The 25,882-nt window shown below is 37.3% G+C and overlaps 4 protein-coding genes across 6 annotated transcripts; all 4 read left to right on the forward strand.

The window, feature by feature from the left end:
• The first annotated feature begins 399 nt into the window (after positions 1–399).
• LOC147551779 (uncharacterized) lies at positions 400–1,251 on the forward strand. The gene has a single exon (XM_086668596.1). It carries the CDS (start codon positions 400–402, stop codon positions 1,249–1,251), a length of 852 nt encoding a protein of 283 aa, XP_086524722.1.
• Positions 1,252–4,666: 3,415 nt separating this feature from the next.
• On the forward strand, positions 4,667–7,939 carry APT1 (adenine phosphoribosyl transferase 1). Its single transcript, XM_086667538.1, has 6 exons — positions 4,667–5,072; positions 5,350–5,460; positions 6,230–6,322; positions 6,487–6,636; positions 7,129–7,187; positions 7,561–7,939. Exons 1-6 carry the CDS (start codon positions 4,991–4,993, stop codon positions 7,612–7,614), a joined length of 549 nt encoding a protein of 182 aa, XP_086523664.1. The 5' UTR covers positions 4,667–4,990; the 3' UTR covers positions 7,615–7,939.
• Positions 7,940–11,145: 3,206 nt separating this feature from the next.
• Positions 11,146–17,955, forward strand: LOC147551781 (RNA-binding (RRM/RBD/RNP motifs) family protein). The gene is made up of 14 exons (XM_086665933.1): positions 11,146–11,515; positions 11,665–11,873; positions 11,981–12,070; positions 12,214–12,279; positions 13,216–13,281; positions 13,408–13,493; positions 13,597–13,642; positions 13,846–13,900; positions 14,322–14,398; positions 14,496–14,634; positions 14,716–14,849; positions 14,929–15,033; positions 16,813–16,971; positions 17,619–17,955. Exons 2-14 carry the CDS (start codon positions 11,856–11,858, stop codon positions 17,718–17,720), a joined length of 1,143 nt encoding a protein of 380 aa, XP_086522059.1. The 5' UTR covers positions 11,146–11,515; positions 11,665–11,855; the 3' UTR covers positions 17,721–17,955.
• Positions 17,956–19,867: 1,912 nt separating this feature from the next.
• Positions 19,868–24,213, forward strand: EMB2758 (Tetratricopeptide repeat (TPR)-like superfamily protein). 3 transcript variants are annotated; one of them, XM_086671757.1, is made up of 3 exons: positions 19,868–22,956; positions 23,131–23,244; positions 23,983–24,213. In XM_086671757.1, exon 1 carries the CDS (start codon positions 19,896–19,898, stop codon positions 22,362–22,364), a length of 2,469 nt encoding a protein of 822 aa, XP_086527883.1. In that variant the 5' UTR covers positions 19,868–19,895; the 3' UTR covers positions 22,365–22,956; positions 23,131–23,244; positions 23,983–24,213. The 3 variants fall into 3 exon arrangements, with proteins under 3 accessions (XP_086527883.1, XP_086527884.1, XP_086527885.1); XM_086671758.1 differs by having other exon boundaries at positions 23,131–23,215; XM_086671759.1 differs by lacking the exon at positions 23,131–23,244.
• Positions 24,214–25,882: the final 1,669 nt, after the last annotated feature.

Genomic DNA, 25,882 nt, shown 5'->3' on the forward strand with positions numbered 1-25,882 from the left:
AATGGAATTGAAGTAGCTTGGAATCAAGACTAGGAAAGGGTGTACTCTGAAGTGTTTTCTTGAATATGAAAATAGTGTATAAAGAAAATTATGAATTCATTTTATTTCTACAAAATATTTATTATTAGATTTGTAATATGCAAACTGAGTTTTGTTTTCAAATTACACAGGTAACACATACAATCTGAGTTTTTTCTTTTTGTATTTTTATTTCTTGAGATGTACTTATTAAGAAACTCGAACTATTAATTGGGGTAAATATATGTTCTTTGTAATTAAGTTACATGCTTCTCAAGTATATTGAGATGTACTTACTTCATATGGAGACTTCTTCATGATGCACTTCCAACAAAAATCAAGGCTCTCAAGTATATTGAACCAGCTTCACGTCTGTGTTCCATGTGTAATGAAGAAGATGAGGATCTTGATCATTTGTTTAGGACTTGTAAAGTGGCGAGAGAACTTTGGTTATGTTCCCCTTTGGGATTACGAGTAGATGGAGATGAGCCATTTAATAAGTTAATTTGTCGTTGGATACAAGAAGAAGAAGATGAAAACAACATCACTCTCCGGCTTTATGTGGCGTGGTTCATGTGGAAAGCTAGGAACAAGTGTGTCTTTGAGGGAGAGAAACCGAATTGTTATAAGATTATTCATGAAGCTTTGACTATGCAGCTGGATTTTCATGGTACATTTATGAATCCCTCGACCTCGGTAAGAAGAGAGGGAGAACATAAGGTCACAGTTTGGGCTCCACCGGAGAGAGGGAAATTAAAAATCAACTTCGATGCAGCGTTCTCGAAAGGAAGAGCTGATTTGGCGGCTGTGTGTAGAAACGAGTATGGGGAATTTGTATGGGCTGCTACAGACATTTTTAGTACTTCCTCGGCGATGGAAGACGAATCTAGAGCTGCCTACTTGGCAATTGAAATGACACTACAACTACCAGAGTATGAATGTGTTATTGAAGGAGATGCCTTAACTATTATTAAAGCATGCACAGAAGAAGAAAAGGACATTCCATGGAAAATAAGATCCACATTAATGGGAATTCGAAGAGAAAGTATACGGCTACATGGTTGCACCTTTACATTTTGCTGCCGCAATGCAAACCAAGTAGCACATCTTTTAGCAAAAAATTCGTCTCAATTAAATTTATTGTTAAGAAAGGAGATCATTGAGACTCCCGCTTGCATTGTAAGCCAATTGGCGGCAGATAAAGCCAATATTTCAGTAAGCTCGAGTAGCTAATAAAATCGGCAATAGCCTCTCTTAACCAAAAAAAAAAAAGTTACATGCTTCTCTCTGCAGCCGAGATGTTTTCTAAATTGAGGTATTCGTTTTAAGAAAATAATGAAATGTTTAGTTTTTTTCCAGATTTTGTGATCAACTCTAGATTGCAGGATCTCCAAGATTTTCAATTTCATAATGTATATTACATACTTTTCCCATTCTTTCGGTTAATAACTTTTCAACTTCCTCAATTTTCTCTCTTTTTTATTTTGCGAAATGAACGTTAGATTTTATTATAGTCGAAAAGGGCTAAACAATTTTTGTTGAAAAGTGTAGATCGAAATCTAAACTTCTTATCATCTATCTAATTTTCATTTGTTATAAGTATTATCTAACTATTAATTTTATAAACTATTCATAAGTTTTTGTAATTTTAGTTTGTAGGAGACAGATTTGCAGAGAGTAGTGAAGTTTCAGTAATCGGAGTATTTAGATTTGAAATATTTTTTTATCAAGATCTCTCTAGGCTTCTTCATATCCCTAATATATATTTTCAAATATTATTTAGATATGTCAACACAAATATTTAATTTCATATTGTTAACTCAACGGAAAAAAGTTAAGGTCATTTTGCTTTATTTTTTCTTACATTTTTTAATATTAGCAATTGCTTTAAATTTTTCATTGTCCTAAATAGTATTAATTTCTTTTTATTTTGAATTCGGTAATTTTTATCCACTGAACTTCATCTATTCCGAACTTCATTTTTTATCCATTGAACTTCATTGTCTTTTGGCTTTCTTTCTTTATTCTGACATTTGTTAATATTAGTACCATAAATATTAAAAATTTCTACAAATCTGTGATAACTAATGTGAAACTCTTTTTCTCATATGAAATTTGTAGCAAGTGACTGAACTTATATAACTTTCAATGTAGTTCAATATAGAATTTTGGTTTGCTAAACAAATAGCTATGACACGTTTTGATTTTACACTCTATCAGGAGAAATTGAACGAAGTGCGGAGACATAAATAAATAAATAAGACATACATAATAATATTTGTGTACGTCTCTGTAAATAGTTTATGAAGTATTTTTTATTGATGAAACTAGACAGGGAATGATGCACAAATCGAGAACTATACGAAATAATTTTAAATTTAGGACTTGAAATAACATACAATCTTCAAACCAAATTAGTGAATATAGTAGATTTATCAGTAACATGGGCAACCCATCATGAACAAATGGAATACAAGAATACCAACATAGTGTACTAGACTTTATAGTTGTTATTATATAATGCGCCTGATGAGTTTCGCCGTGTCGGAGGCACGAGCTATACCTAGTAATGTAATAAGTATCAAATGCCTTATTATCGTGATCATTACATCTTCATGAAGTATCAAATGCCTTATTATCGTGATCATTACATCTTCATGAAGGGAATTATACCCTTATACTAGAGTTTATAGCGGATAACGACATCTAATGTCTAACACTAGTATCCCCAAGATCATTATGCAAAACTAGTAATTAACCAATAAGAAGATAGTAGATTACCTTAATCGCTATTTCCCTCGAACTAGTTGTATAGATTAAAGAAGACCAAGAGCTTCAAACGTAGCTCCTCTACTTGGGACACCGAATAGTGTATTTAATCTCCCTCCTTGAAAGCTCGCTAGCACTCCAATGGTGGTTTGATAATAAGAAGACCTTCTTCTTGCTTGACTAGAAGATAGCTTGGGAATTAGCTCACTTTCTCCTCTCTACTTGATGTGGTAGAGTAAGAAAGCTTAGAGAGAAATTCCACACCTTATTCTCTGCCCTAAGAGTGTTTATATAGAACCCTAATAAGAATCCACCTCTTTTAGGTTTCCTAAAACACCCTTTAGAATAAGATTTAGGGAAATAGTCGAAAATAGCAACTAGTTGATATTTTCTCAATTACCTAAAGAGATGACGTCCAAACCCAGCCAAAATTGGCAGATTTAATTTTCATAACATAAGGAAACGTCCCTCCAAAAATCAGGCCAATCCGAGCCCTAAAAGTGCCCGAATCGGCCTAGACCCAAAACCCTTATTTCGGGCCTTTTTGCTATCTTTTGCCCAAATTCTATTTAGGCCTGTGAGATATGTTTATGGGACATTCCCAATGTTATATCACACTCCCACTAGTCATATCATCCGATTAAATACCCATTCTTATGTGTAACCCGATGTAGGATCCGATCGAAGTTAGTCGCAAATTACTTCGTAATTCGACGATCGTAGTTGGTTTCTAGCTAAACACTACGACCCCTAAATCAATCGGACTTGATGATCTTCTTCATCAATTGTCCTAGCCGACATATTGCTCGCATTGCCATCTTGGTCGAAGGACATCTCCTTCAACTCCTTCAGGGTGTAATGAAACATTGTGTTTGAAATGTATGTTAAGGGAAAAATCTAAAGTCTATATATACAAACAGTTTTACCTAGAAATGGTTTACAATGAGTTATTATTTGTAGTTATAAAATGCACTAACTCGATCAACCCAACCATCTTGGATTCGTGGTTCTAGCATTTTTAACCCCTTGTATATATCTCTAGTACATATAACACTTCGTATTTGGGACAATGTCTTATTGTGCCTTAATTTTGTTCATCTTTAACTATTACATATACCTGATCGCTGATAAAACTTCTTGTTTAGGAGTGAAAGTGGAAATCTTGGTATGTTGGAAAATCCGTAACTAAAATAAAGTTCAGAATTTATTTTACCGCTTTTAATGTGAATACATTAGAATGGGTACATTCGAGTAAAATATATGAAAGACTAGTGATCAATTATATTCCTTATATTTTCTATATGTCACCTCTTAGAACAACTCACCAGCTATATTTGGCGCGTGGAAAAGATAAAAGACATTGAAGACCAATTATCAATCATATTCTCTATATGACACTTGTTAGAACAAGTCATCGACTATATTTGGCGCATGGAAAAGATAAAAGATACTGAAAACTACTGATCAACCATATTTTCTACATGACACTTGTTACAAGAACTCATCAACTAAATTTGTTGTGCATAAGATATTGGAAACCAGTGATCAATCGTATTTTTTATGACACTTGTTAAAACAACTCATCAACTATATTTGACACATAGAAAAAATAAAAGATTTTGAAGACCAGTGATCAATCATATTTTCTATATGACACTTGGTAGAACAACTCATCAGTTATATTTGGCACATGAAAAAGATAAAAGATATGAAAAACCAGCGATCAATCATATTTCTATATGATATGTGTTAGAACAACTCGTCAATTATATTTGGTGTCCAAAAGATATTGAAAATCAGTGATCAATCATATTTAATAAGATACTTGTTAGAACAACTTGTCAGTTATATTTGACACATAGAAACGATAAAAGATATTGAAGATCACTGAGCAATTATATTTCTGTATGACCGTTGTTAGAGCAACTCATCAGACATATTTGGCGCGTGGAAATGAAAGGTGATTAGTAAAAATATTAATAGTTAATGAATTTCTAGTTGTCATATTGTTATTGGATGCCACCAACAATTCCTACTACTTCTTGCCTTCTTGGTGAATGGAAAAAAGGTCATCAGACAAGGAGTAGCCAAAAAGGGTAAAGAGAGAAAGTGAAATCCATTAGTCTCATAAACCCTCTCTCGCCGCTCACACCCCATCATTCCTTTCTCTCTCAACTTTCTCTCTGCAACAAAGGAGAAAGAAATGGCCACTGAACGAGTTCAAGATGATCGTATTGCAAGAATTTCTTCTGCAATTAGAGTTATTCCTAACTTCCCTAAACCAGGTAAAAACTTTCATTTGAACTTACTAATTTCTATCTATTCCTATTGGTTTATGAAAAACTAGGAAAACCCCCATTTTTGTGGGGTTTTTCAATTTCAGGTCTTCCAACTTTTAGGATTAAACATTTAACGTAAGATCCATTCTTTTCATCTGGGTTGTTATTATTTGAAGCTAAATCTGACTGTTTCTATTCTGGGTATATGTTATTGTTCTTGTTTGTTTTATATCTAGGGTTTTTTGAAAGTATCTCATGATTCTTTCTTCTTGTTTTATGACAGGGATCATGTTTCAAGATATAACAACTTTGCTTCTTGACCCTAAGGCATTTAAAGACACCATTGATCTTTTTGTTGAGAGATACAAAGACAAAAACATCTCTGTTGTTGCAGGTGAAAATTTGGTTACTTTAATTATGTCTGTGAAAGATTCTGATTTTTCTGTCAATATATGTGAACCAGACCTCACAAAAATGCATAAGTTCGGATTATAAGCATTTTTTTTGTCCTTAATATTATGGTAAAATGGTTGATATTTTCGTCAATCTGTTGAAATGAACTCTTAAGCTTTACATTTGTCTATAGGTAGGTGGTTGGGGGTGGTTCTAGCCGATTTCTGATGTTAAATTGTTACTTCTTGAAATTTTCGTCAATGTTTGATATTGATATGGTGTAACCAAGTTTGATATTGATATGGTGTAACCAAGTTTGAAATTTTCGTCAATGTTTGATATTGATATGGTGTAGCCAAGTTTGAAATTTTCGTCAATGTTTGATATTGATATGGTGTAACCAAGTTTGATATTTTCGTCAATGTTTTGGTTTGAAGACCTAGAGTTTTGGTTGAAATCCAACTCATGTAGGTAACTCACATGGCGAGATGTACTTGCACAGCTTTTCGTACTTGTTCAAGTCACATATGATTCATTAGTTTGACCTTGATGTCCCTGTGAAGATTGCGCAAGAGGCATACCTTGGAAGTTCGGTTTGTTCAAGTAACATTTGGTTATTATGCTAGTTCCCCATATCGCATAGCACATAGAGTTCAGTTTCAGTCCATTACCATGACCAATATGAGATCGAGACTCCTCCCTAACTTGTCGGTTATCTTATTAATTTAACAGTACCCAGAAAATCTTCTGATGTTCTTTGATTATTTCAGGAATTGAAGCCAGAGGCTTCATATTTGGTCCACCAATCGCCCTGGCTATTGGAGCAAAATTTGTACCTATGAGGAAACCTAAAAAACTTCCTGGTAATACTCTCATCTATATTTGTTATCCACTTGAGGAAGCAAAGGTTTATATCAATTATGAAGTTAATGTGGTAATAGTGGTATGTCTATATGATTACTCTTCTACTTCATATGGTTATAAGACTGCTGGTTATATAACTCTTATTGTCTTGATGATTGATCAGGGGAAGTTATTTCAGAGGAGTACTCGTTGGAGTATGGAACCGATAAAATGGAGATGCATGTAGGAGCTGTACAAGCAGGAGAACGCGCACTTATCATTGACGATCTCATTGCAACAGGAGGAACCTTAGCTGCTGCAATCAGGCTATTGGGTAATTTCTTAAACACAAGTTTCTTTGATCACAATGATTTATATAAGAACATAACAGGTGTCAAAATTGTACTTTTTAACAATAACTTTTGTCTAAAAAGAAAACTAGAGAAGTGAACTTTCTAGTTAATAGAGAAGTGTATTTTGCGTCTTTTGTTTCTTTTAGTTGGGTTACTCACCACAAGAAATTATTATTTTGAGTCAGTGTGTATAATCTAGAAATTAGATAGTTATTTGTTTTATTTTTTTCTAATTCAGATCTGAAATCTGACTCGAGCTCTAAATTGACATGAGTCAGATTCCAGAATGTTTGTTTTTGTCTCATAATATCTTACTCGTCTGAATGGCTATGTGGATTGATTTTGGGTCCATTTGAGCTCAAGAAAAAACAAACACCGCCTCAGGACCATTTTTGCATGCTTTCAATAATGTCCTAAAATTCCATGTTCTTTATGGGTGTCGATATTCATATTAAAATTGTTTTCACGTGCAGAGCGTGTTGAAGTGGAGGTGGTTGAGTGCGCCTGTGTTATTGAGCTGCCAGAGCTAAAGGTATACTCATCCTAGTCTTGAGACATAACTTAGTATGTGAACTCTAAATACAAATTATTCCTACCCTAGGATAGCGAGAAAATCAAGAATTGAAATTTGAAATTCGCAGCGTTATCTTCTTTTCGTATTTTATAGTTCTTAACAAAATTTTGGTTATCTTTGTCCTTGTAATTATCCATCGACTCCGCCTTCTTTGCTTGAAAGATGAATTTATGTCCCTATTGCCTTGTGATATATATTACATTAGATACTATATTTAAGTACAAAATTGTATTAGAAAAACCAAAAAACAACATTCTTTTCCGTTTATATAACATCGCATGAACTCCAATTTGTTTGTATACTTGCCATTCATGTACTTCGTTTGTGGCAGGGTTGTGAGCGGTTGGGGAACAAACCACTCTTCATCCTTGTCAGTGCCGTTTGATGAGGATTTGTTTCTCCAGATATATTCGAGTACGCTTGGAATGTCGTCTTATAGTTGAAGAGATAGATGCTGGGTAGTAAGTTGGTCAATTTCTTCGACAGTTATCGTTATTAGTACATGAGGGGAAACCTTGGGACCTAATGGCTTATAAGAAGCCTGAAAACAGTTCACCGATATTTCAATTTTTCGTTATTTAGATTTGGAAATTTTATAAACCTCCCCTTATTCTCATGTGGTATTTTAGCAGTGGTTGTTGCGATTCTTGTGAATCAATGTGATGGAATTCCATTTTGAGATTAATTTATGTCGCCATTAAGTCGCTCAATATGGCACTACATTTTTTTTTTCTTGCACTAGTAGTCCACCTGATCAGCTAATCCGCCCCTATACCTACCAGAAGACCTAGAAAATATGAAATTAGTTGCTACTCTATAACTGCAGTCTAGAATGTGGTTCGAAGCGCTGTGGGACTATGTGTATTGCACTGAACCTTTTGAGTTCATGTCATGTTGGTGAAGGGATCTCTTGATCATTATAAGAGACGTCTGATATTGAACTGTTCATAGTTCCTTGGTCTGAAAATTGTCATAGTAAGTGAAATATGGCTTAAACAAGGAAACTGGATTAACTTTCAGCAGTTATTCTGGGGACTTGAGTGGTTTTTTTTTGTCGAAATGAATTGGACTCGATGACTCAGCTGAATCTGAACCGTATGAATGAAATGTATCTAAAATCAACTCAAATTAAGTCTTTCAGATGAGCCAAACAAACATCACGAAAATGACAAAAAAGAAACAATATAAAACTTAACTACACACTCAAATGTCAAGCAGGATTCTGTATCTGATGCCCATGTACCTTTTAGAATGTTGAATAAGTAGTGGTTGTGGACTTCCTGATCAACTGGTTTGCTCCATTAAAAGGACTTTCCTGTTCTTGGAGCTCAATGACTGAGGCAGGAAACCCAGGAACGCTATTGAGCATTTGAGTGTTCATTTTTCCTCCCTTAGAGCATCTCCAATGCAAAACTCGAAAACAAGTTTAAATTGATATTCTCACTCCTAGTTGGCGGATATAAAGATCTTTAATATTTGTGTGTCTCCAATGCAAAACTCTAAACTTATCTTATTTACTTATGTGGCGTAGTTATTTTTGTAAATAAATAATTTAGTTATTTAGAAAATATAGAAGATTTGATTTCTATTGGTTGAAAATCAAATATTGATGAGTTGGACAATTAGAGATATCTCAAGAGGACACTCTGGAAATAGAGTGCCCTCTTGAGATATCTCTATTCCACCCTTGGCACGTCATCTTAGAGATGATCCAAATAGAGTGTTGCATTGGAGAGAATTAAGAAAAAAACTCTAAAAACCATGTGGCATTCAGAGTTTCTAAGATTGAGTGTTGCATTGGAGATGCTCTTATTACTCCTTTTTTATTTTCAAATATTCCTATATTTTCATTCCTATCGTTAAGACGAAATCAAGTAATCCTGGAGAAACAATAAAGAAATTAAATAATCACAAACACAAAGGTATTTACGTAGTTCGGTTGGCGAAACTTACTCAACGACGAGATAATTTTCGCTATGATAGGAATACCAAGTTACACAAGAGATTCGGGAGAGAATAATTAAGATATCAAAAAGCCCTAATCTCACCCCTCATCGCCACTCACTTGATAATTTTGAAATTTATATGGATACCCTTAATATTGATAACCGCCTTTGTCGAAGCCTTGCTTCTGAGATGATCCCTGCTAAACAGGTCCAAAATTTCGTGTCGAGACCTTAGCGGGTCACAAACCGGGTTAGATATCGACTTATATTCAAGACACTTTCAACAATTCTCCACCTTGATTTTAATATGCCACCTTGACTTGAATATGCCACCATCATATGATCAACACCTTCCGCCATCGGTGCAACAACCCTGTAGGGGTCTGCCCTCCAAATGATCCTCAACGTCTGTAGGTCCCAATCAAATCTAAGTTATGCTTAAACTTGAAAGTTGTCACTACCTTGATCAACATATAGTCGGGATTTTCTTCTGCGACTATCTTCATCACCGTGATCTTCCCTTCTTTCAATATATCTTTGATAAAGTGATACTTGACATCAGTGTGTTTAGTTCTCTCGTTATACATTTGATTTTTGGTCGAATGAATCGCGCTCTGGTTATCATAGTTGACATTCGCCTCCTCCTGCTTCAGTAGTTTAGACAATGCAACTATTAATTGTAGTATTGTTGTTGTGCCAATCGGGGTTAATGTGAACAATACGAGTAATCCAAAACAAGCAATAGAAATAGTAAAGAACAATCAAGAACAGAACACAGAGATTTACGTGGTTCGGTTGGTGAGACCTACTCCACGACGACAACGGCGCGATGATTTCCACTATGATAAACAAACAAGTTTACACACGAGATTCGTGAGATTGTGCTTACTGATATCTCCTTAGGGTTTAGTTTATATAGCCACTAAACCCTAATCCCACCGCCTCGCCGACTCTCTCTACAAACGACATTATACACGGATAACACTAATCACCGACATAAGCCTAGCATCCACATTCCAGCTCTGTCTCGGAGTCCAACTCTGCCTCACAGGCCTGCTTCGCGTACCAGCTCTGTCTCAGCAATCAGCTCCGCTAACGGGTCTAAAATTCGGCTGTAAACGGGTTAGCGGGTCGTGAACCGGGTTCAATATCAATCCATATTCGAGTCACTTCTAAGAATTGCTTTCCAACTTATGACACTCCCACAAAGAATAAATGTATAATCTGCCAGTGATCTCTTATTATCAAGAACTCCCAAAAATTCGAATCCACATATCCAACTACGGATCCCGAAGTATCACCACTTCTATAAAAAACCAGAAGTACCACCCAGTTATCGTAGTATCCATTTCACAACTTGTTAATGACCTCCCCAGATCTGCTGACTAAACTAACGACATGTGAAATATCTGTCATCGTGCAAACCATAACATACATAATGCTACCAATACTGCACTGACATAAAGACACCTGAGGCGTGTACTCTATCTTTTCATCAACTTCTGGTGACAACTTCCCTGTAAGCTTGAATGCACTGCCAATGGAGTACTCCCAGGCTTTGCCTTTTGCATTGCAAACTTTCTCGATGTACGCCTTCTGAGGTAAAATAATTTACCACCAGATCTATCCCTGCGTATCTCCATACCTAAAATCTTCTTTGCTGCACCCAAGTCTTTAATCTCAAACTCAACGCTTAACTAACTCTTTAACTTGGGGATTTCAAATATATCTTTGCAAACTATCAGCATGTCATCCACATATATGAGCAAGTACACATAAGAACGCAATCTTAACATCAGGAGCATGCACTCAAGCCAATAGTTTCATCGTGTGCCTAAATATAAAGTGAAATGCCTTTAGAATATTCATTTCCGGCTTGGTATACTAATGTCAAACACAAGTGTAACATGAGCGTAAGGTTCACATTAGGTGTTGCTTATTTATTTCCATTGTCCAAATCATTCTCGTCTGAATATTAATTGTCTGACACAAATGAACCCGCCCGTCAACCCAAATCAGTCATTCAGACGTGAGATACCACATGTCAGACAGAAGACAAATGCTTCGATATAGCTCGAGCCATTCAGCTGTGAGTAAGATTTCACATCTGAATTGGGTCGGATAACGGAGTCGGAGAAGTTGGACGAGAGAGATCTCGCTCACCCTTGGTCCCTAACTCCCTATAGAGGGAGGGAAGAGAGATGAGCCAAAAACAAAAGGGAGGGACCCAAGAACGGATGAGAGGCATTAACGCGCAGCTGGTTTGGTGAGAAAGGAGCGAAGCGGAGCGGCGAGCGAAAGCAAAAGTTCTAGGGTTTATATTTCTGTGAATTGTGATCGGTGAGCGAGTGATTCGTTGATTGAATTGAATTGATTTGTATATGTATATTCTTCTTCTTCTTCTTATTTGATCGCCCCCCTAAAAAAAAATATGATAATTTGTTTAGATTTTGTTGTGTGTGAGAAAGAGATGTGCTTGTCTGATGCAGGAATTTCGAGTGAAGAGAGAAGAGAGGTAGAGATTGAGAGAGAAACAGAAAGGGGGAGAGCTAGAGAGAGAGAGGGAGAGGGATTTGGAGTTTAGAGAGAGACTCATCTGAGTGTTTATTGTTGCTGATTTCTCTTTCAAACAACCACCACAAAGGAAATTAGGGGTTTTTCCTGTTACTAATCGAATTTGATGGAGAATAAGCTCGTGGTTTGTATATCTTTCCCAAATCTCCCTCATTTTCTTTTATTCTTCTTGAGATTTTTGTCTCTAATTGCTTACTCTTTTTGTTTATATTTATCGCCAATGGTTTTTAGGTTCTTGGTATCCCATGGGAAGTCGACACCGAAGGGTTGAGAGATTACATGAGCAAGTTTGGGGAGCTGGAAGATGTTATAGTCATGAAGGTTAGGATTTTAATTATGTTCATAATCTCCCCAGTTATGTTTCAGCTAATTGGGTAATTGTGTTTATCATTTCGCTTGTTTAGATTTGATCAAGCACACACATTTCTGTTAAATTCCCCTTTCTGTTTGTATTCGTGCTTTAGGAGCGATCCACTGGTCGATCTCGCGGTTTTGGATATGTAACATTTGCATCAACTGAGGATGCAAAGGTAAATACTATTTTATTTATTCTTCTATGATATATTTTGAGACGGCTTTCTCGGAATAATGTTTTTTTTGTTTATTGTTCTTTGTTGGCTTCGAGTTGTGGGTATTGATCTGCTCCATTTTATTATTCCATAAGTATATCGTTATTATTCCAATTATAATAACTTAAGTGACTGTATATGTACAATAATTTCCTAAGTGGTAAGTACTTGCTTATCAAGCTGTTCATGTTGCGTGGCACCGTTGCTTTTCAGTGGGTGTTCTTGGTTCGATTTTCATAAACTTCGTAAACAGGGAATTCTTGGTTCAATTTTCAGAAACGTAGGTAAACAGGAAGTTGAGTTCTTTGCGGGAATTCCATCTATTCTTCCCCCCCTGTAAAATACCTATCCCTTCCTTTTTGCAATGAACCGGAGTAGGGCATGATGTATTACCTGGTAGATTTCTCTTGTTCTTAGAGCTACTCGCCCTATCCCATGATAAAAGAAGATGACCTGAGTCTTTAGGCACCATCAGTCGTACCTAAGAAAGCACCAAATCTACCAAGTGAAAGGACACTTGCTGGTATGTTGCCTCCTGAAACCACTTACACAAGATACACCTATTTAGGTAATACCACGCCGTCTTTTAAGTCTATCAGGCTAATGATTCCTGTTAAGGCTTTACGTAACTAAACAAGGTATGTGTGAGAATGTATGCAACAACATGCCGTGTGTATGATTCTGCATTGGTTCTATTTTCTTTAGATTTTTGTATGTTTAAATGGTGGAATCAGCAATACAAATCATGTATGCGATAACGTAAATGTGGATGTGGTAGTGTTCCAGAAAGCAGGAGAGGGATCAATGACCCAATTCTTTCATACATAATAATTCATGATTTTGTTTGTGCTCTCCCCCCTCCTTGAAATGCTTTTAATCTCATTATTTTGAATACAGAGCGCACTTGAAAGCGAGCATTTTCTTGGTAACAGAATTCTGGAAGTAAAGATTGCAACTCCCAAGGTCGAGATTTGGTGCAACTCAATGTTACTCATTTATTTTTGTCTGCCAAGATGTCTCCTCTTGAGATTAAAAAAGAACAGCTCTCAGTTTGTTTATACTTATGCACTTAAAAATTCATCGTCACAGGAAGAAATGAGAGCGCCAACGAAGAAAGCAACTCGAATTTTTGTTGCCAGAATCCCCCAGTCTGTGACTGAAGCAGTGTTCCGAAGGTAAAATATTGTGAACCCTGGGTTGTATGCATTTTTGGTTCTTTAATCTGATATTTTCACGCATAACAAGGAAACAACATAAGCTGTGTGTGTCTGTCTGCAGTTATTTTGAAACATACGGGGAGATTACAGATCTATACATGCCGAAGGTGAGTTTTTGGATTTTTTTAAATTGTTTTAGACATTTAGTAGCTCCTAAATTCTAGAAAGAATGATTCTCTTGTGAGATTTTTAATGAAGCAAGGCACACAAAGAACTATTTATAGTCGAGTCTCTGACATTATTGGTTGAAATTTGAAATCTGGGTTTAGTTTCTTTTAAGCCTATAAATGTTCGTTCTCATGCTTTGTAGGATCAGGGAACAAAAGCGCATCGTGGCATTGGGTTTATCACTTATGGAAGTGCAGGTATCGAGTGCTGTTTTATCTATTCTCTCTTTATATGTTTAGAATATTGAAACATGGTTTATATCTCATTGAAGTATACACGCATCAAATTCCCCGAAAAAAAGTTTATTCACATCAAATTTTCTAGAAAAAGGTGTAATATCAAGTAAGATCTTATAGTATATCATGGCGATGTCTGGATGAGGTTATGATTGTTTCGTCAAAGTGAGGTTATGATGGTTTGACCTGTAATTAGTGCATCTTGTATTTTGTACTTCCCAAGAGCTATAATGTTTCGGCGGCACTTATGTGCAGCTTCTGTTTCTTTATGGCCTGTAGATTTGCACTGTTTCAAATTTTCAATTTAGTATTTCTTTAAGCTTACGATCTCAATTGTTTCAGTTAGATCTCATGGTTGAGAATGTTTGCTATTTCGTTGCAGATTCTGTTGATACTTTGATGGCTGAAACCCATGAGTTGGAAGGTTCAACAATAGTTGTGGACCGGGCAACCCCGAAGGTGCTCTCCACAACCCACTGCTCCTCTTTTCTCGTTCTGAATTGTTAATATTATTGCTTTGAGAATCTATATTGACCATTCAATATGATAATATCAGGATGAAGAGCTGAGGCCACCACCCACCAGAGTAGCACAGGGTGGATATGGTGCATATAATGCTTATATTACTGCAGCCACTAGATATGCTGCATTAGGAGCTCCTACTTTGTATGATCATCCCAGCCTAGGTTATGGAAGTAAGTTTGAGTGTAGGTTTCTCTAATTGCTTATTGTGGATGGAAGTGTGGTTATTTTCTTAATTCTGCTCAACATTGTAGGAGGGGTCGTTGAGCCAGCATCCGGAATGGGCAAAAAGATATTTGTTGGCAGGCTTCCACAAGAGGCAAGCGTTGAAGATCTTCGCCAGTATTTTGGCAGATTTGGTCGTATTATAGATGTTTATGTTCCCAAGGTAAAAGTAGTTCCAGTAGTTGAACTAATACGTTGTTTCAAGGTTATATCAACTGAGCTTAGTCGCCGACTGGTTGTAGGATCCGAAGAGAACTGGTCATAGGGGATTTGGTTTTGTCACATTTGCTGACGATGGTGTGGCAGAGCGTGTCTCTCGACGATCTCACGTGATTTGTGGGCACCAGGTAGTACATGGACTCTTATATGTTATCTATGTTCCCATGTCTAATAGTATTTAATTGTTTCATAGAAGGTGTCAGCTTGTTAGTATAGCAAACCTGTCACCAGTTCCAGCTGTATTTAAAATTGAAAATGGTTAGGTTATTTGATTGGTTTTACAATTTTGGATGAGGTCTACATATACTGAAGTAACTGAAGAACTTGAGCGAATAACTTTTCCCTTTAATCGACAAACAGAATAATGTATTCCATAAGGCAGACGTTTCATCATAAGTTGCTATTAGTGTGCTCACCAATTAGTTAATAAGTAGCAATACGCAATGAACCCTGCATTTTCCTAGGTGTTAAAGTTTCGAGAGTAGTGGATACGAAATGATGCGTACATATTAAAGAGATGAAGGATTTCTTACGAAATCCTCAAAATATTTCGACATCCTTTGTTAATCTCAACTTTCAGCAGAAAAGTTCCCTCTACAAATGCTTTCATTTGAAGTAAAAAGGAAAAGAAACACTACAATGGGGTGGCTGGTTTCAAGGAGTGTCAACCATGCAGTCCTCACTTGTACAAAACCTTAATATCTCAAGTATTTAATTTTTGGTAGAAAATAAAAGAAAAGGGTTAATTTTTTTTTGTCCTCGAAAGTAACCAACTCCGCCCCCTAAAGGTGGCTAGCTTCCAAAATGGCCCCTAAAGGCTAAAGATGATTAGCTACCAAAATGCCCCCCTAAATATGACTAGTTTTCGAAATGTCCTCTTTTGCATTTTTCTATTACTCAACTGTAACTGACCAATTTCTTTCCAATTTTCCCTCTTCTTTCAATAATAATTCCCTCATAGCCTTGGGACATAAGTGGCTTAGGATATCATCTCTAGTTAACTACTAAGCTAGTCAGTCTTTTAATGGTTAGATAGCCACTGCATAAATATAAGTGGCTTAGGATATTTTAGTGATTAGATATTTACTGAATAGCAAATAATCTATAACTATTTCTGCTTCACTTAAGAAAAAAGAATGAACCTAAATCTTTTCGGAGCAACACTTTCTATAATTTAAGTATTTAACCATTAAGCTATTTAGGTTATTCTCTGTTATCATATTAAGTTTTAAAATTTATAACAAACATCAATGCTTCACAAAACGGTAATAATTCCTACCAGTACTTTAATCAATAGTCTTTAGACTGAGGTAACATCCTTTTTATGCTTCTTTTATTGCTCACCAACCTTGTAAGAAAGGATTCATCATATCTCATCATGTAAACAACCTTTCTGTCGGTTTTATTGATTTGTAAATATTTCCAAATCGAAATATTTCAATTTCCATGCCCACCAAAATATAGAATGAAAAACCGACATTGAATACCTTGGCATTTTCACGTTTGCGGATGTTCATTGCATGAGTGGGGGCTTGGTACATTTTCTGCCCCAAGAGGGCCGACATCAAGTGCTGGATAAATACAGGAAGAAACCTAGATAACAGTAAGATTTCTTTATCGATGCAGTTTGATTTCTTTATCGATGCAGTTGTCCCATTACTGTCTGTAGCGAACTTGTGTACCTAATAGAAAAGCCTCATTATAAACTAATACAAAATTTGGGACCAAGTTCATTTCTGATATTGGATCTGTGCAAGGTGAAAATCAAACTGTCAGGCGCTATTTAGACCCTTAGTGACTGCTGTAATTGTTTTCGATGAGATATGTACTTGCATTTGGTCCAAGTAAAAGTTCCTTGTTCAGTTTTACAAGTTCTTACTTCAATCTTATCATCTCGTTGTCCACAGGTGGCTATAGATTCAGCTGCACCACTCGATGATGCTGGTTCAAGCGGAGGAAACTTCGTGGCGCAGAATGCTGCTGCTGTTGCTGCTGAGGCGTATGGGGGATATGGAGGTCCTATGCGTGCATATGGCAGAATGTACGGGAGTCTGGATTTCGATGATGTAAGTATACATTTTAGTTCCATGAATATGACTTCGGTCCGACAACCTGGAAAAGAGTAAAATCACATTAACTCGTCTGTCCGATATACCATCTATAAGCGTGAACCTGGAGATTTAGCTTGAATTTACTTGCCAGCTATTTCAGGCGAAGTTTTAGGTCAATGTAGTTCTCTTACTCCATGGATCCATGCCATATTTAGCTATTTCATTGCTCCTTTCAAACCTTCCTATTCACCATGGGCCACTTTTCTCACCTGGCATGTGTTAATTTCTGTTGCATGTAACAAGCCTTGTCTTCACTTTTCCCACCCAGGCCGAAGCCCAATAAGTACGTGATCCTACAAGAGAAATTCACGACTCCCCTAAAAGGCCTCGACACTTACTAATCTTGAGCTGGCTCCTAAAATGCCTGACGCTCCCTAAGCGATGTAGAATCGCCACATTAGTATCTGTATCGAGCCTAACCCTTTTAAGCAGACATTCATTTGTTGAGGAAGGTGTTACATATGATGTTTGATCCTTGATGTGATCGTGTTATTGTACTTCAACTCCAAGAGTATTAGGCCGTATTTAATAAATGATAACTTGATGTGACTTTTTAAATGATCAACTTAATGTGACTATTGGTTGTTCCAATATGCTTGCAGTGGGGGAGCTATGGTGGCACCATGGGTAACACTATGGGTGGCGCGGCCGGTGGTCGTGGTGGGAGACCTTCGAGAATGGATTGGAGGTACAAACCTTACTAGATGACCAAGCAAGCAGAGGCAGACTTTGGTTTCTTTCTTTAGACTTGAAATAGTTTCAACTCAAGTTATGTGTTGGAGAATCTTAAAGCATTTTCAATCTAGTCAAGGGATAAATGTGACACTTGAAACAATGAATTACCAAGTATATCTTCTTTGCATGAGAAGAATTTACTTTGTAGTGATAAATCTAATTTGTGTTGGTGATAATTTGGAAACGATCTTGTTTTGATTGGCATCCTTCCTGTTTAAGATAACCTAAGACACTACAGCTGACATGTTCAGATTGGGCCATTTCGGTGGGGCAACAACAGCTGCTGCCTCCGGGAAAAGCTCGCTAATGCAGACATGTCTATACACCCAAAGTAAAAGAGAATGCACGACTAAAAATACCTGCAGTAAGTGCAAGACCGAGAAGCAGTGAATGTTCGTTATGTAAATGGTGCTAAAAAATGCTACTTGAAATATTTACAGAATGTATCTAAATACCCATTCTTCAACCAGGTCTTAAGATGGATCCCTAGAGTACTCAGACACCGCTACTGCAACACCTCGTGTTCCTAGTCACGATTCACCATGGTAGGCAATGCCTTATAGACCGATTGACTACTATAGTGTACACATAAATCCATGTCTTCGTGGGTAAGAGCTCTCATAACTCTCCCTTCGTCAGTATTTGATCTCAATACACATCGAGTAATCAATCGTACCCAAATAATGACACACTTGGGATACATCACGGTTGCCGAGACTATTGTAAGAGTAACCTCGTATAGCAGAACCAAATACTCAAGTTAGTAAAATTATCTCATCTGGAGGAATGTCTTTTCTCTAGCTGTTCCAACGTTGCCCTTCAAAGTAATTCAATAACAATTCCAAGAATACTCAAATTTTACACATTATAATATTAAGGGATCCTAATATTAATTGATCTTAATGGCTCCCAAAAATCTGGTACACAATATGTTAAATTTAGGTGAAAACAATACTAGGTACAAACTCCAATCATATCAGAATTTAAACCATACTCATTAATGGTTTAGTAGAAAAAAGAAGTAATCATGGCAATTGTTGGTTCCCCACTAAATTTTCAGTCTGATACCCTGAAACTCTTCAATCTCGTATCCCATTCTAGGTAAACTGAAATAGTCGCTACCACTCGACGGACCACGAGTGAGAACGTAATCTTTAACATGAAGGCCACACAAATCCAACATCAAGTGGAACCTTGACTACACGTTCTCCCGCAAACTAGTACTCAATTTAATGTGTTTCTTGCACTAATAGAAGACAAGGTTCGCGGTTAAGTAGGGTGGCACAAAGGTTATCACACCATAAGAGCGACAAAGAAGACAACATTGTGCCCGTGATGTCTTTACTCATTGTTTTTTTTATAGAGAACTCATACGTCTGTGGGCTCCCGCTATCCAGAGGGAAGCTTTGGAGGGAACCAACTAGTAGATGGTTGAAGTAGTCTTCGCCTACCCAATTCTGACGTACGATTTGCACGTATCACTGTGGGACTCCATTATCGTTCCTCTGGATTTACACCGCTCAGGTATATTTCACCATCTTTCGAGTCCCGACATGTATACTCTCACTCGAACCATTATCAGAAGATCTAGACCAGCCAGTTTCGACCAGTCAGCTTGCTTGTTCCTTAGGGTTTGACCGCCTATGGGCTCACTCACATGTTTGACCCTTTAGTCTGTGTGGGCCGCATTCAAATAGGATTCTGAAGGGATGCCGGGATTGCGCAGTTGCTCAAGGTAACTCTAGAGGTGCCTGTTGCCCGCCTTGACCGCTGGGACGACGTTTCTTTGGGCGTATTGAAGGTCCGGGTTTGGGTCTCACCTGCAGTCCACGTCGGTCTGTGCCTCAAGCCGAGCAACAGACTGACTCTCACTTTTTTCTGCATCTAGCCGGGACGAACAACCGACCCCCATTCGCTTCTTTCCTGACAATTTCAAACACTCTTTAACTCTATTTTCAAAACCCTATTCATCTTTCCCTTGCCGGTATTTGTTCGTTATCGGTCTGTCGCTGGTAATGTTTAGGGGGTCATTTTTACGATTAGGTCATTTTGGGAGGGGCCAAAAGTGAATGAACTAACAAAATAACGAATAGTTTCTTACCCCTCTCTTAAACCCTTATTATTTCTTCCCACGCGATCTAGTAATGGTTTTCAAACTTAGATCATTGGTGGCAACATACACCTCCAATTCCATCCCAAAATTTATCTCTCTACTTCAATTCCGTCTCCCATTTTCAAAAACTCTATTAACAACACCAACAAAAAATGACCTTGAAATCAATAACAATGAATTGGATTTCAATCATCTATTCATCTCCTGCAACAAAACCCACCTCGCAAAACACCTTCATGCCCTCCTTGTGGTGTCTGGTGAGATTAATGACATCTTCTTCTCTACTAAACTCGTCAATCTTTACGCTAACTTGGGTGACATATTTTTATCTCACATCACATTTCAACACATCCCTAAAAAGAATGTTTTTGCTTGGAATTCAATGATTTCTAGTTTTGTACGTAATAGTTGTTTCCCTGAAGCTATTGATTGTTACTACAAATTATTAAACTCTTCTAGGGTTCGTCCTGATTTCTATACTTATCCTGTTGTTTTGAAAGCTTGTTGTGGGTTGAATGATGGGAGGAAGATACATTGTTGGATTTTTAAATTAGGGTATTGTTTTGATTTATTTGTGGCTTCTTCTTTGCTTCATATGTATTCGAGGTTTGGGTTTGTGAGTGATGCTCGTAAAGTGTTTGATGAAATGGCTATTCGAGATTTAGGTTCTTGGAATGCCATGATTTCTGGGTTTTGTCAAAATGGGAAGGCACTGGAAGCCTTGGATGTATTTGAGGAGATGAGACTTGAAGGGGTGAAAATGGATACTACGACTATTTCGAGTATTTTACCTGTTTGTGCTCCTTTAGGCGAGCTAGTTAGAGGAATGTTAATTCATGTATATGTTATAAAACATGGTTTTGAATTGGATGTTTTTGTTTCCAATGCTTTAGTTGTTATGTATGCTAAATTAGGTAGTTTGGTTTCGGCAAGGAAGGTCTTTGATCAAATGTCTTCAAGGGATTTGGTATCGTGGAATTCCTTAATTTCTGCATATGAACAGAACAATGATCCACATTCGGCTCTCATGTTCTTTTCCGGGATGAAAGAGAACAATTTTCAGGCAGACATGTTTACCCTTGTGAGCTTGGCTTCTATTGTTGCTCAATGTGGGGATAGCAAAAAAGGTAAGTCTGTACATGGTTTTCTTATTAGAAGGGATTGGATGAAGGAAGATGTTTTCATTGGAAATGCTGTTATGGACATGTATGCCAAGTTGGGCAATATAAATTCAGCACTTAAGGTCTTTGAGATGATGCCTATTAGAGACGTGATATCTTGGAACACTTTAGTCACTGGGTATGCTCAAAATGGTCTTGCCAGTGAAGCCATTGAGATTTTCCATTCAATGGAGCGAGTCACAGAAATAGTACCTGATCAAGGAACACTAGTGAGCATTTTACCAGCTTTCTCTCATGTAGGATCCTTACAACAAGGAATGAGACTTCATGGACGTTCGATCAAAGTTGGTCTTGACTTGGATATATTTGTCGGTACTTGTCTAGTAGACATGTACGCCAAGTGTGGGGAGTTGGAAGATGCAATGTTGTTATTCGACCAAGTTCCTAAAAGAAGTTCCGTCCCTTGGAATGCCATAATATCTGGTCATGGAATTCATGGATATGGTGAAATTGCTCTAAAGATCTTTCGGCAAATGGAAGATGAAGGGGTTAAGCCAGACCATGTCACCTTCGTCTCTGTTTTGTCAGCATGTAGCCATGCTGGTTTGGTAGATCAAGGCCAGTGTTGCTTTCAGTTAATGCAGCAGAAATATGGGATCGATCCTAGTTTGAAGCATTATGGCTGCATAGTTGATTTGCTTGGTCGGGCAGGGAAGTTGGAGACAGCCTATGACCTTATCAAGAATATGCCTATCCCACCCGATGCTTCTGTTTGGGGTGCTCTTCTCGGTGCTTGTAGGATTCATCATAATGACGATTTGGGGAAAATAGCTGCAGATAACTTGTTTGCAGTTGATCCAGAAAATGTTGGCTATTATGTCTTATTGTCAAACATTTATGCAAATACTGGAAAATGGGAAGGAGTTGACAAGGTAAGATCACTAGCAAAAGACAGGGGACTGAAGAAAACCCCAGGGTGGAGTTCAATTACCGTCAACAATAAGATTGATGTATTTTATACTGGAAACCAATCCCATCCACAATGCGATGAGATCTACAAAGAGTTGGGAGTTTTATTGGCTAAAATGAAGAGCATTGGTTATGTGCCAGACTATAGCTTTGTATTGCAGGATGTTGAACAGGATGAGAAAGAACACATACTGACAAGTCATAGTGAAAGGTTGGCTATAGCATATGGAATTATTAGCACTCCACCTAAGACTCCTATCCGAATATTCAAAAACTTACGGGTTTGTGGGGACTGTCATAATGCAACTAAATTCATATCCAAGATTACTGGAAGGGAGATTATTGTGAGGGATTCAAATCGTTTTCATCACTTCAAAAATGGGGATTGCTCTTGTGGAGATTATTGGTGATAAAAATTCTTTCTTTTGTCTATTAGGGAGTCTTGACAACCATTGATTCTCTACTCTTCACTCTTATAAACTTAAACTGCTTGAAGAGAGTTAGTTTGTCAGTTCATTATGCTTTAATTGATCTTCCGATATCGGCGATATTCTTCAAGTCTCCAGTATCTGAAGAAACACTGTCTTTTATCTTCCCTACCTACATATTCTGAGGCAAAGCCTCTGAACACAGGAAGATGCCATTTAAGAAGGCTGTTCTCGATCTGGTGGTAGGTCTTTTTCACTTGAAGCAGCACTTTTGGTGGTAGAAGTCGTGGGAGTAGGCCTCTTCGAAGAAGCTTTATATTAGAACGTGAGAAGAGAGAGTGATTGTTGGATTGGAGTTTTCTGTCTCTACTAAAATCAAAGATTTTGGTTCAAGTTATGAACTAATTACTGCAGAAAAGGGAGATACATGGTTCAGTCGAGATAAAGAACAATAAAAGGCTGAATAGGAAACCATCAATTTCGGGGTAACATGGAGAATATCAAGAATCGTGGTGCACTGGTGCCTAGCTATTAATCAGATTCATTGGCTCCTTTGATGGATGTCTGGGGACGGGTAAGTTGTAGCAGCCCTCATTGTCGAATTTGTTATTCATAATTTTAGTTGTTACTTACTATACATCGAATTTCACTAATCTTGCCCTTAGTGGAAATAGTAGTTTGGTAATGAGTTACATTTTTCACCTAATAGAGTCAACATTAAGCAATATTGCGTCTCTTCTTCGTTCAGGGTGAGGTCAGACGTTGGCTGATTCTGTTTGGAGCAGCAAATGCTGACTGTTGGTACAGTGCCCTCCTGTTGTGGTTCCGCACTGGTAGGGACAGCCATGGAACTTATACTTAGGTAAGTTAGGTAGTTACATCCTTTTCCCCTTTGCATCCCATTTGATATTCTAGTAAGAACCTTCTCAGTGCTACCCATATCGCCCTTGATTTATGCACATCCCATGCCCACTAGAAGTCTAGTTTCTTGATTCTTCCCTAGACCGTTCCACGCTTCTTGACCTAACTAATCTAGGCGCCAAATCCACCCAAACGGCCTAGCTAATATATAAGACGAGGCATTATGTTATGACACAGATCTTGAAGGTCTACATAACTAATGTTGGAAGAAATGTGTTGCACGTGAAATTTCCGTTAGAAAAATAGCCTTCTGTTCAGAGACCAAGCACAAGCTGAAGAGATCGGGGTTCTCATCTTACTGTTTCCGATTTAAGTAAAAAACAAGCACAATTGCAACATTCTGTTACCATATAAGTCTTGTTCTTTCGGAAACAGAAAGGGCAAAAGTGACGCTAAAACTGAACAAATCAAAGAACTTGGGTTTGAATGCTTTTGAACAAACACTAAAAACTTCATATTCTTCTCATAAAACTAATATTTAGAGGAACAGTGACTGAATCCCTGAATTCAGTGAAACTTGTGAAGGTTGGTACTATTTTTTTGTTGATGACGGTTGAGAATAGTATTAACAGCCACAAGATATTTGATATTACCCGTTCTTTGAAAAATGTAGACTTACAAAACCTAGCACTATAGTTGAGGATTCATAATGACGATACATACTTCTATGATTGGCCAGCTTCAGACAAATCGAAGAACTCCATGGCAACCTGACCATCCAAAGAAGTAAGAGCAGAGCCTAGAAATTGCCAGCCAGAACAAAGAATTGGATAATGATTCAATGAAGGCAACAGAAAAAAGACATTACTTTCAGGTTTCAACCTCATTCTTCATATTATGATCTTGAAATCTTTTGTATTTATTTATTAATGCAACTAAGAAAACCCTAATAGAGCTGTTTTTCGTTGTCTGCGCTTTCTTAGTCACACTAGAAGGATACAAATTTCATTTATTTCTTCTATTTATAAACTTAAAAGATTGAACATGACTGCAAAGAGAAGTGATTTGTCTTGATGGACTTACTAGTCTAAATTGCCGTAGCACCCAGACTATGAACATTCATATATGGAATTCCATCTTCTGCTCCTCCATGCAGATATAGGTTATACTGGATCAAGGTTATATAAAGTACGAACGACCTTGATACCCAGAATCATTAGGAGAATGATTATCCAATGTCAGCCATTTTACCCTATGAAAACAAAGGGCTGCTCCTGGCAAGCAAGAACAAAACCCTTGTCAGGCACCAAAACCCCTACGAAAACAATCACCCGACCCTATGCTCTTATAAATGAGAATAGACACTGGAAAGTCCTGCTCTGTAGGCACGACCGATTTCTTTCTCTCTTGCAGGGATGCGTCATTGACTTCAGCATTATAATTTAACCAATGTTTGCGTCAACTCCTAATCATTTTTGTGGTTGTATCCGTGTTGCACACGTCCTCTTGGGGTAGAGTGGAGCATTTCAAGATTAATAAAATTCGTAATAGAGGTATTGATGACAATCGACACCGGAAAACCCTGCTCCACAAGCATGAGCAATTTCGTTTCTCTTGCAAGGAGGCGTCAGAACACTTCAGCATAACAATTTAACTAATATTAATGTTTTCGTCAACTCCTAATCAATTTTGTGTTAGTATATGAGTTGCGCACGCCCTCTTAGGGCAGAGTATAGCATTTCAAGAACAACAAAATTCGTAACAGAGTACAAAGTGGTAGCTTGAGAATCAGAATAAAAAGCTAGAATACATTCAGGATAGTAGCTGAGCGAATTATTGATCAGCTTACGTGCACACGAATACACCCTCGATAGAGCTATTAAAGAGGTGGATCCGATAGAGCTCTACCACGTGAGGTCTAACCAAATAGATCGTTGAGAGGTTGGCACGAGTCTCTTATGTACGTTGAATTCTACAATTAATTAAGATCCGGAAGAGAGAAAAGATTGGAGAGGAAAATTAGATATTGGAAGGAGAAAGTAAAAGTTGGACGGAAGTAAAGTTAGAAAATGGAGAGAGGAAAAAAAATCAAAAACGCGATTTTAGAAAATAGAGACTTGTTTTAGTTGGACCTTTGCAATTTTCTAAAATGACAACATGTAAACATACAAATTTTTTCTAATGACAAATCTCTAATACCGTGCAAAGTATGTTTTTACTAACTTTATAACAACTATTTAGGATTTGAATCGTACACCTTCTGCAACTATTCATTTTTCAGGCTATTTTCATTTTTCGGAAAAGACTGCCATCTGCCCACCGAGGACACCCACCCCACCCCAAAAGGGCCTACCTCGATCGAGGTGTACTATATTTGGTATTTGACATTTTCTAATTACGACTTTATGACACATTTGTATTTTTTTTTTGTCAGATTAGGTTTGACATTTTTTGTGTGTATCAAGTAGTATCAACTAAGAAATGAATAAATGTTGACCATTGACCAGAGTTATAAGACCTGTGCTGATAATGGATGGTTCCGTGCAGCCACCAGGAGGGCATCCAACTGTCAGAAATGGTGTTACTTGTATTGTAACAGCCCATTGATTATGAAAATACAATTCAAAGAGGATGTTGTT

The sequence above is a fragment of the Eschscholzia californica genome, unplaced genomic scaffold, assembly GCF_041429995.1.
Source record: "Eschscholzia californica isolate CP2 unplaced genomic scaffold, dmEscCali1.0.p SCAF_3, whole genome shotgun sequence".
Taxonomy (NCBI): Eukaryota; Viridiplantae; Streptophyta; class Magnoliopsida; order Ranunculales; family Papaveraceae; genus Eschscholzia; species Eschscholzia californica.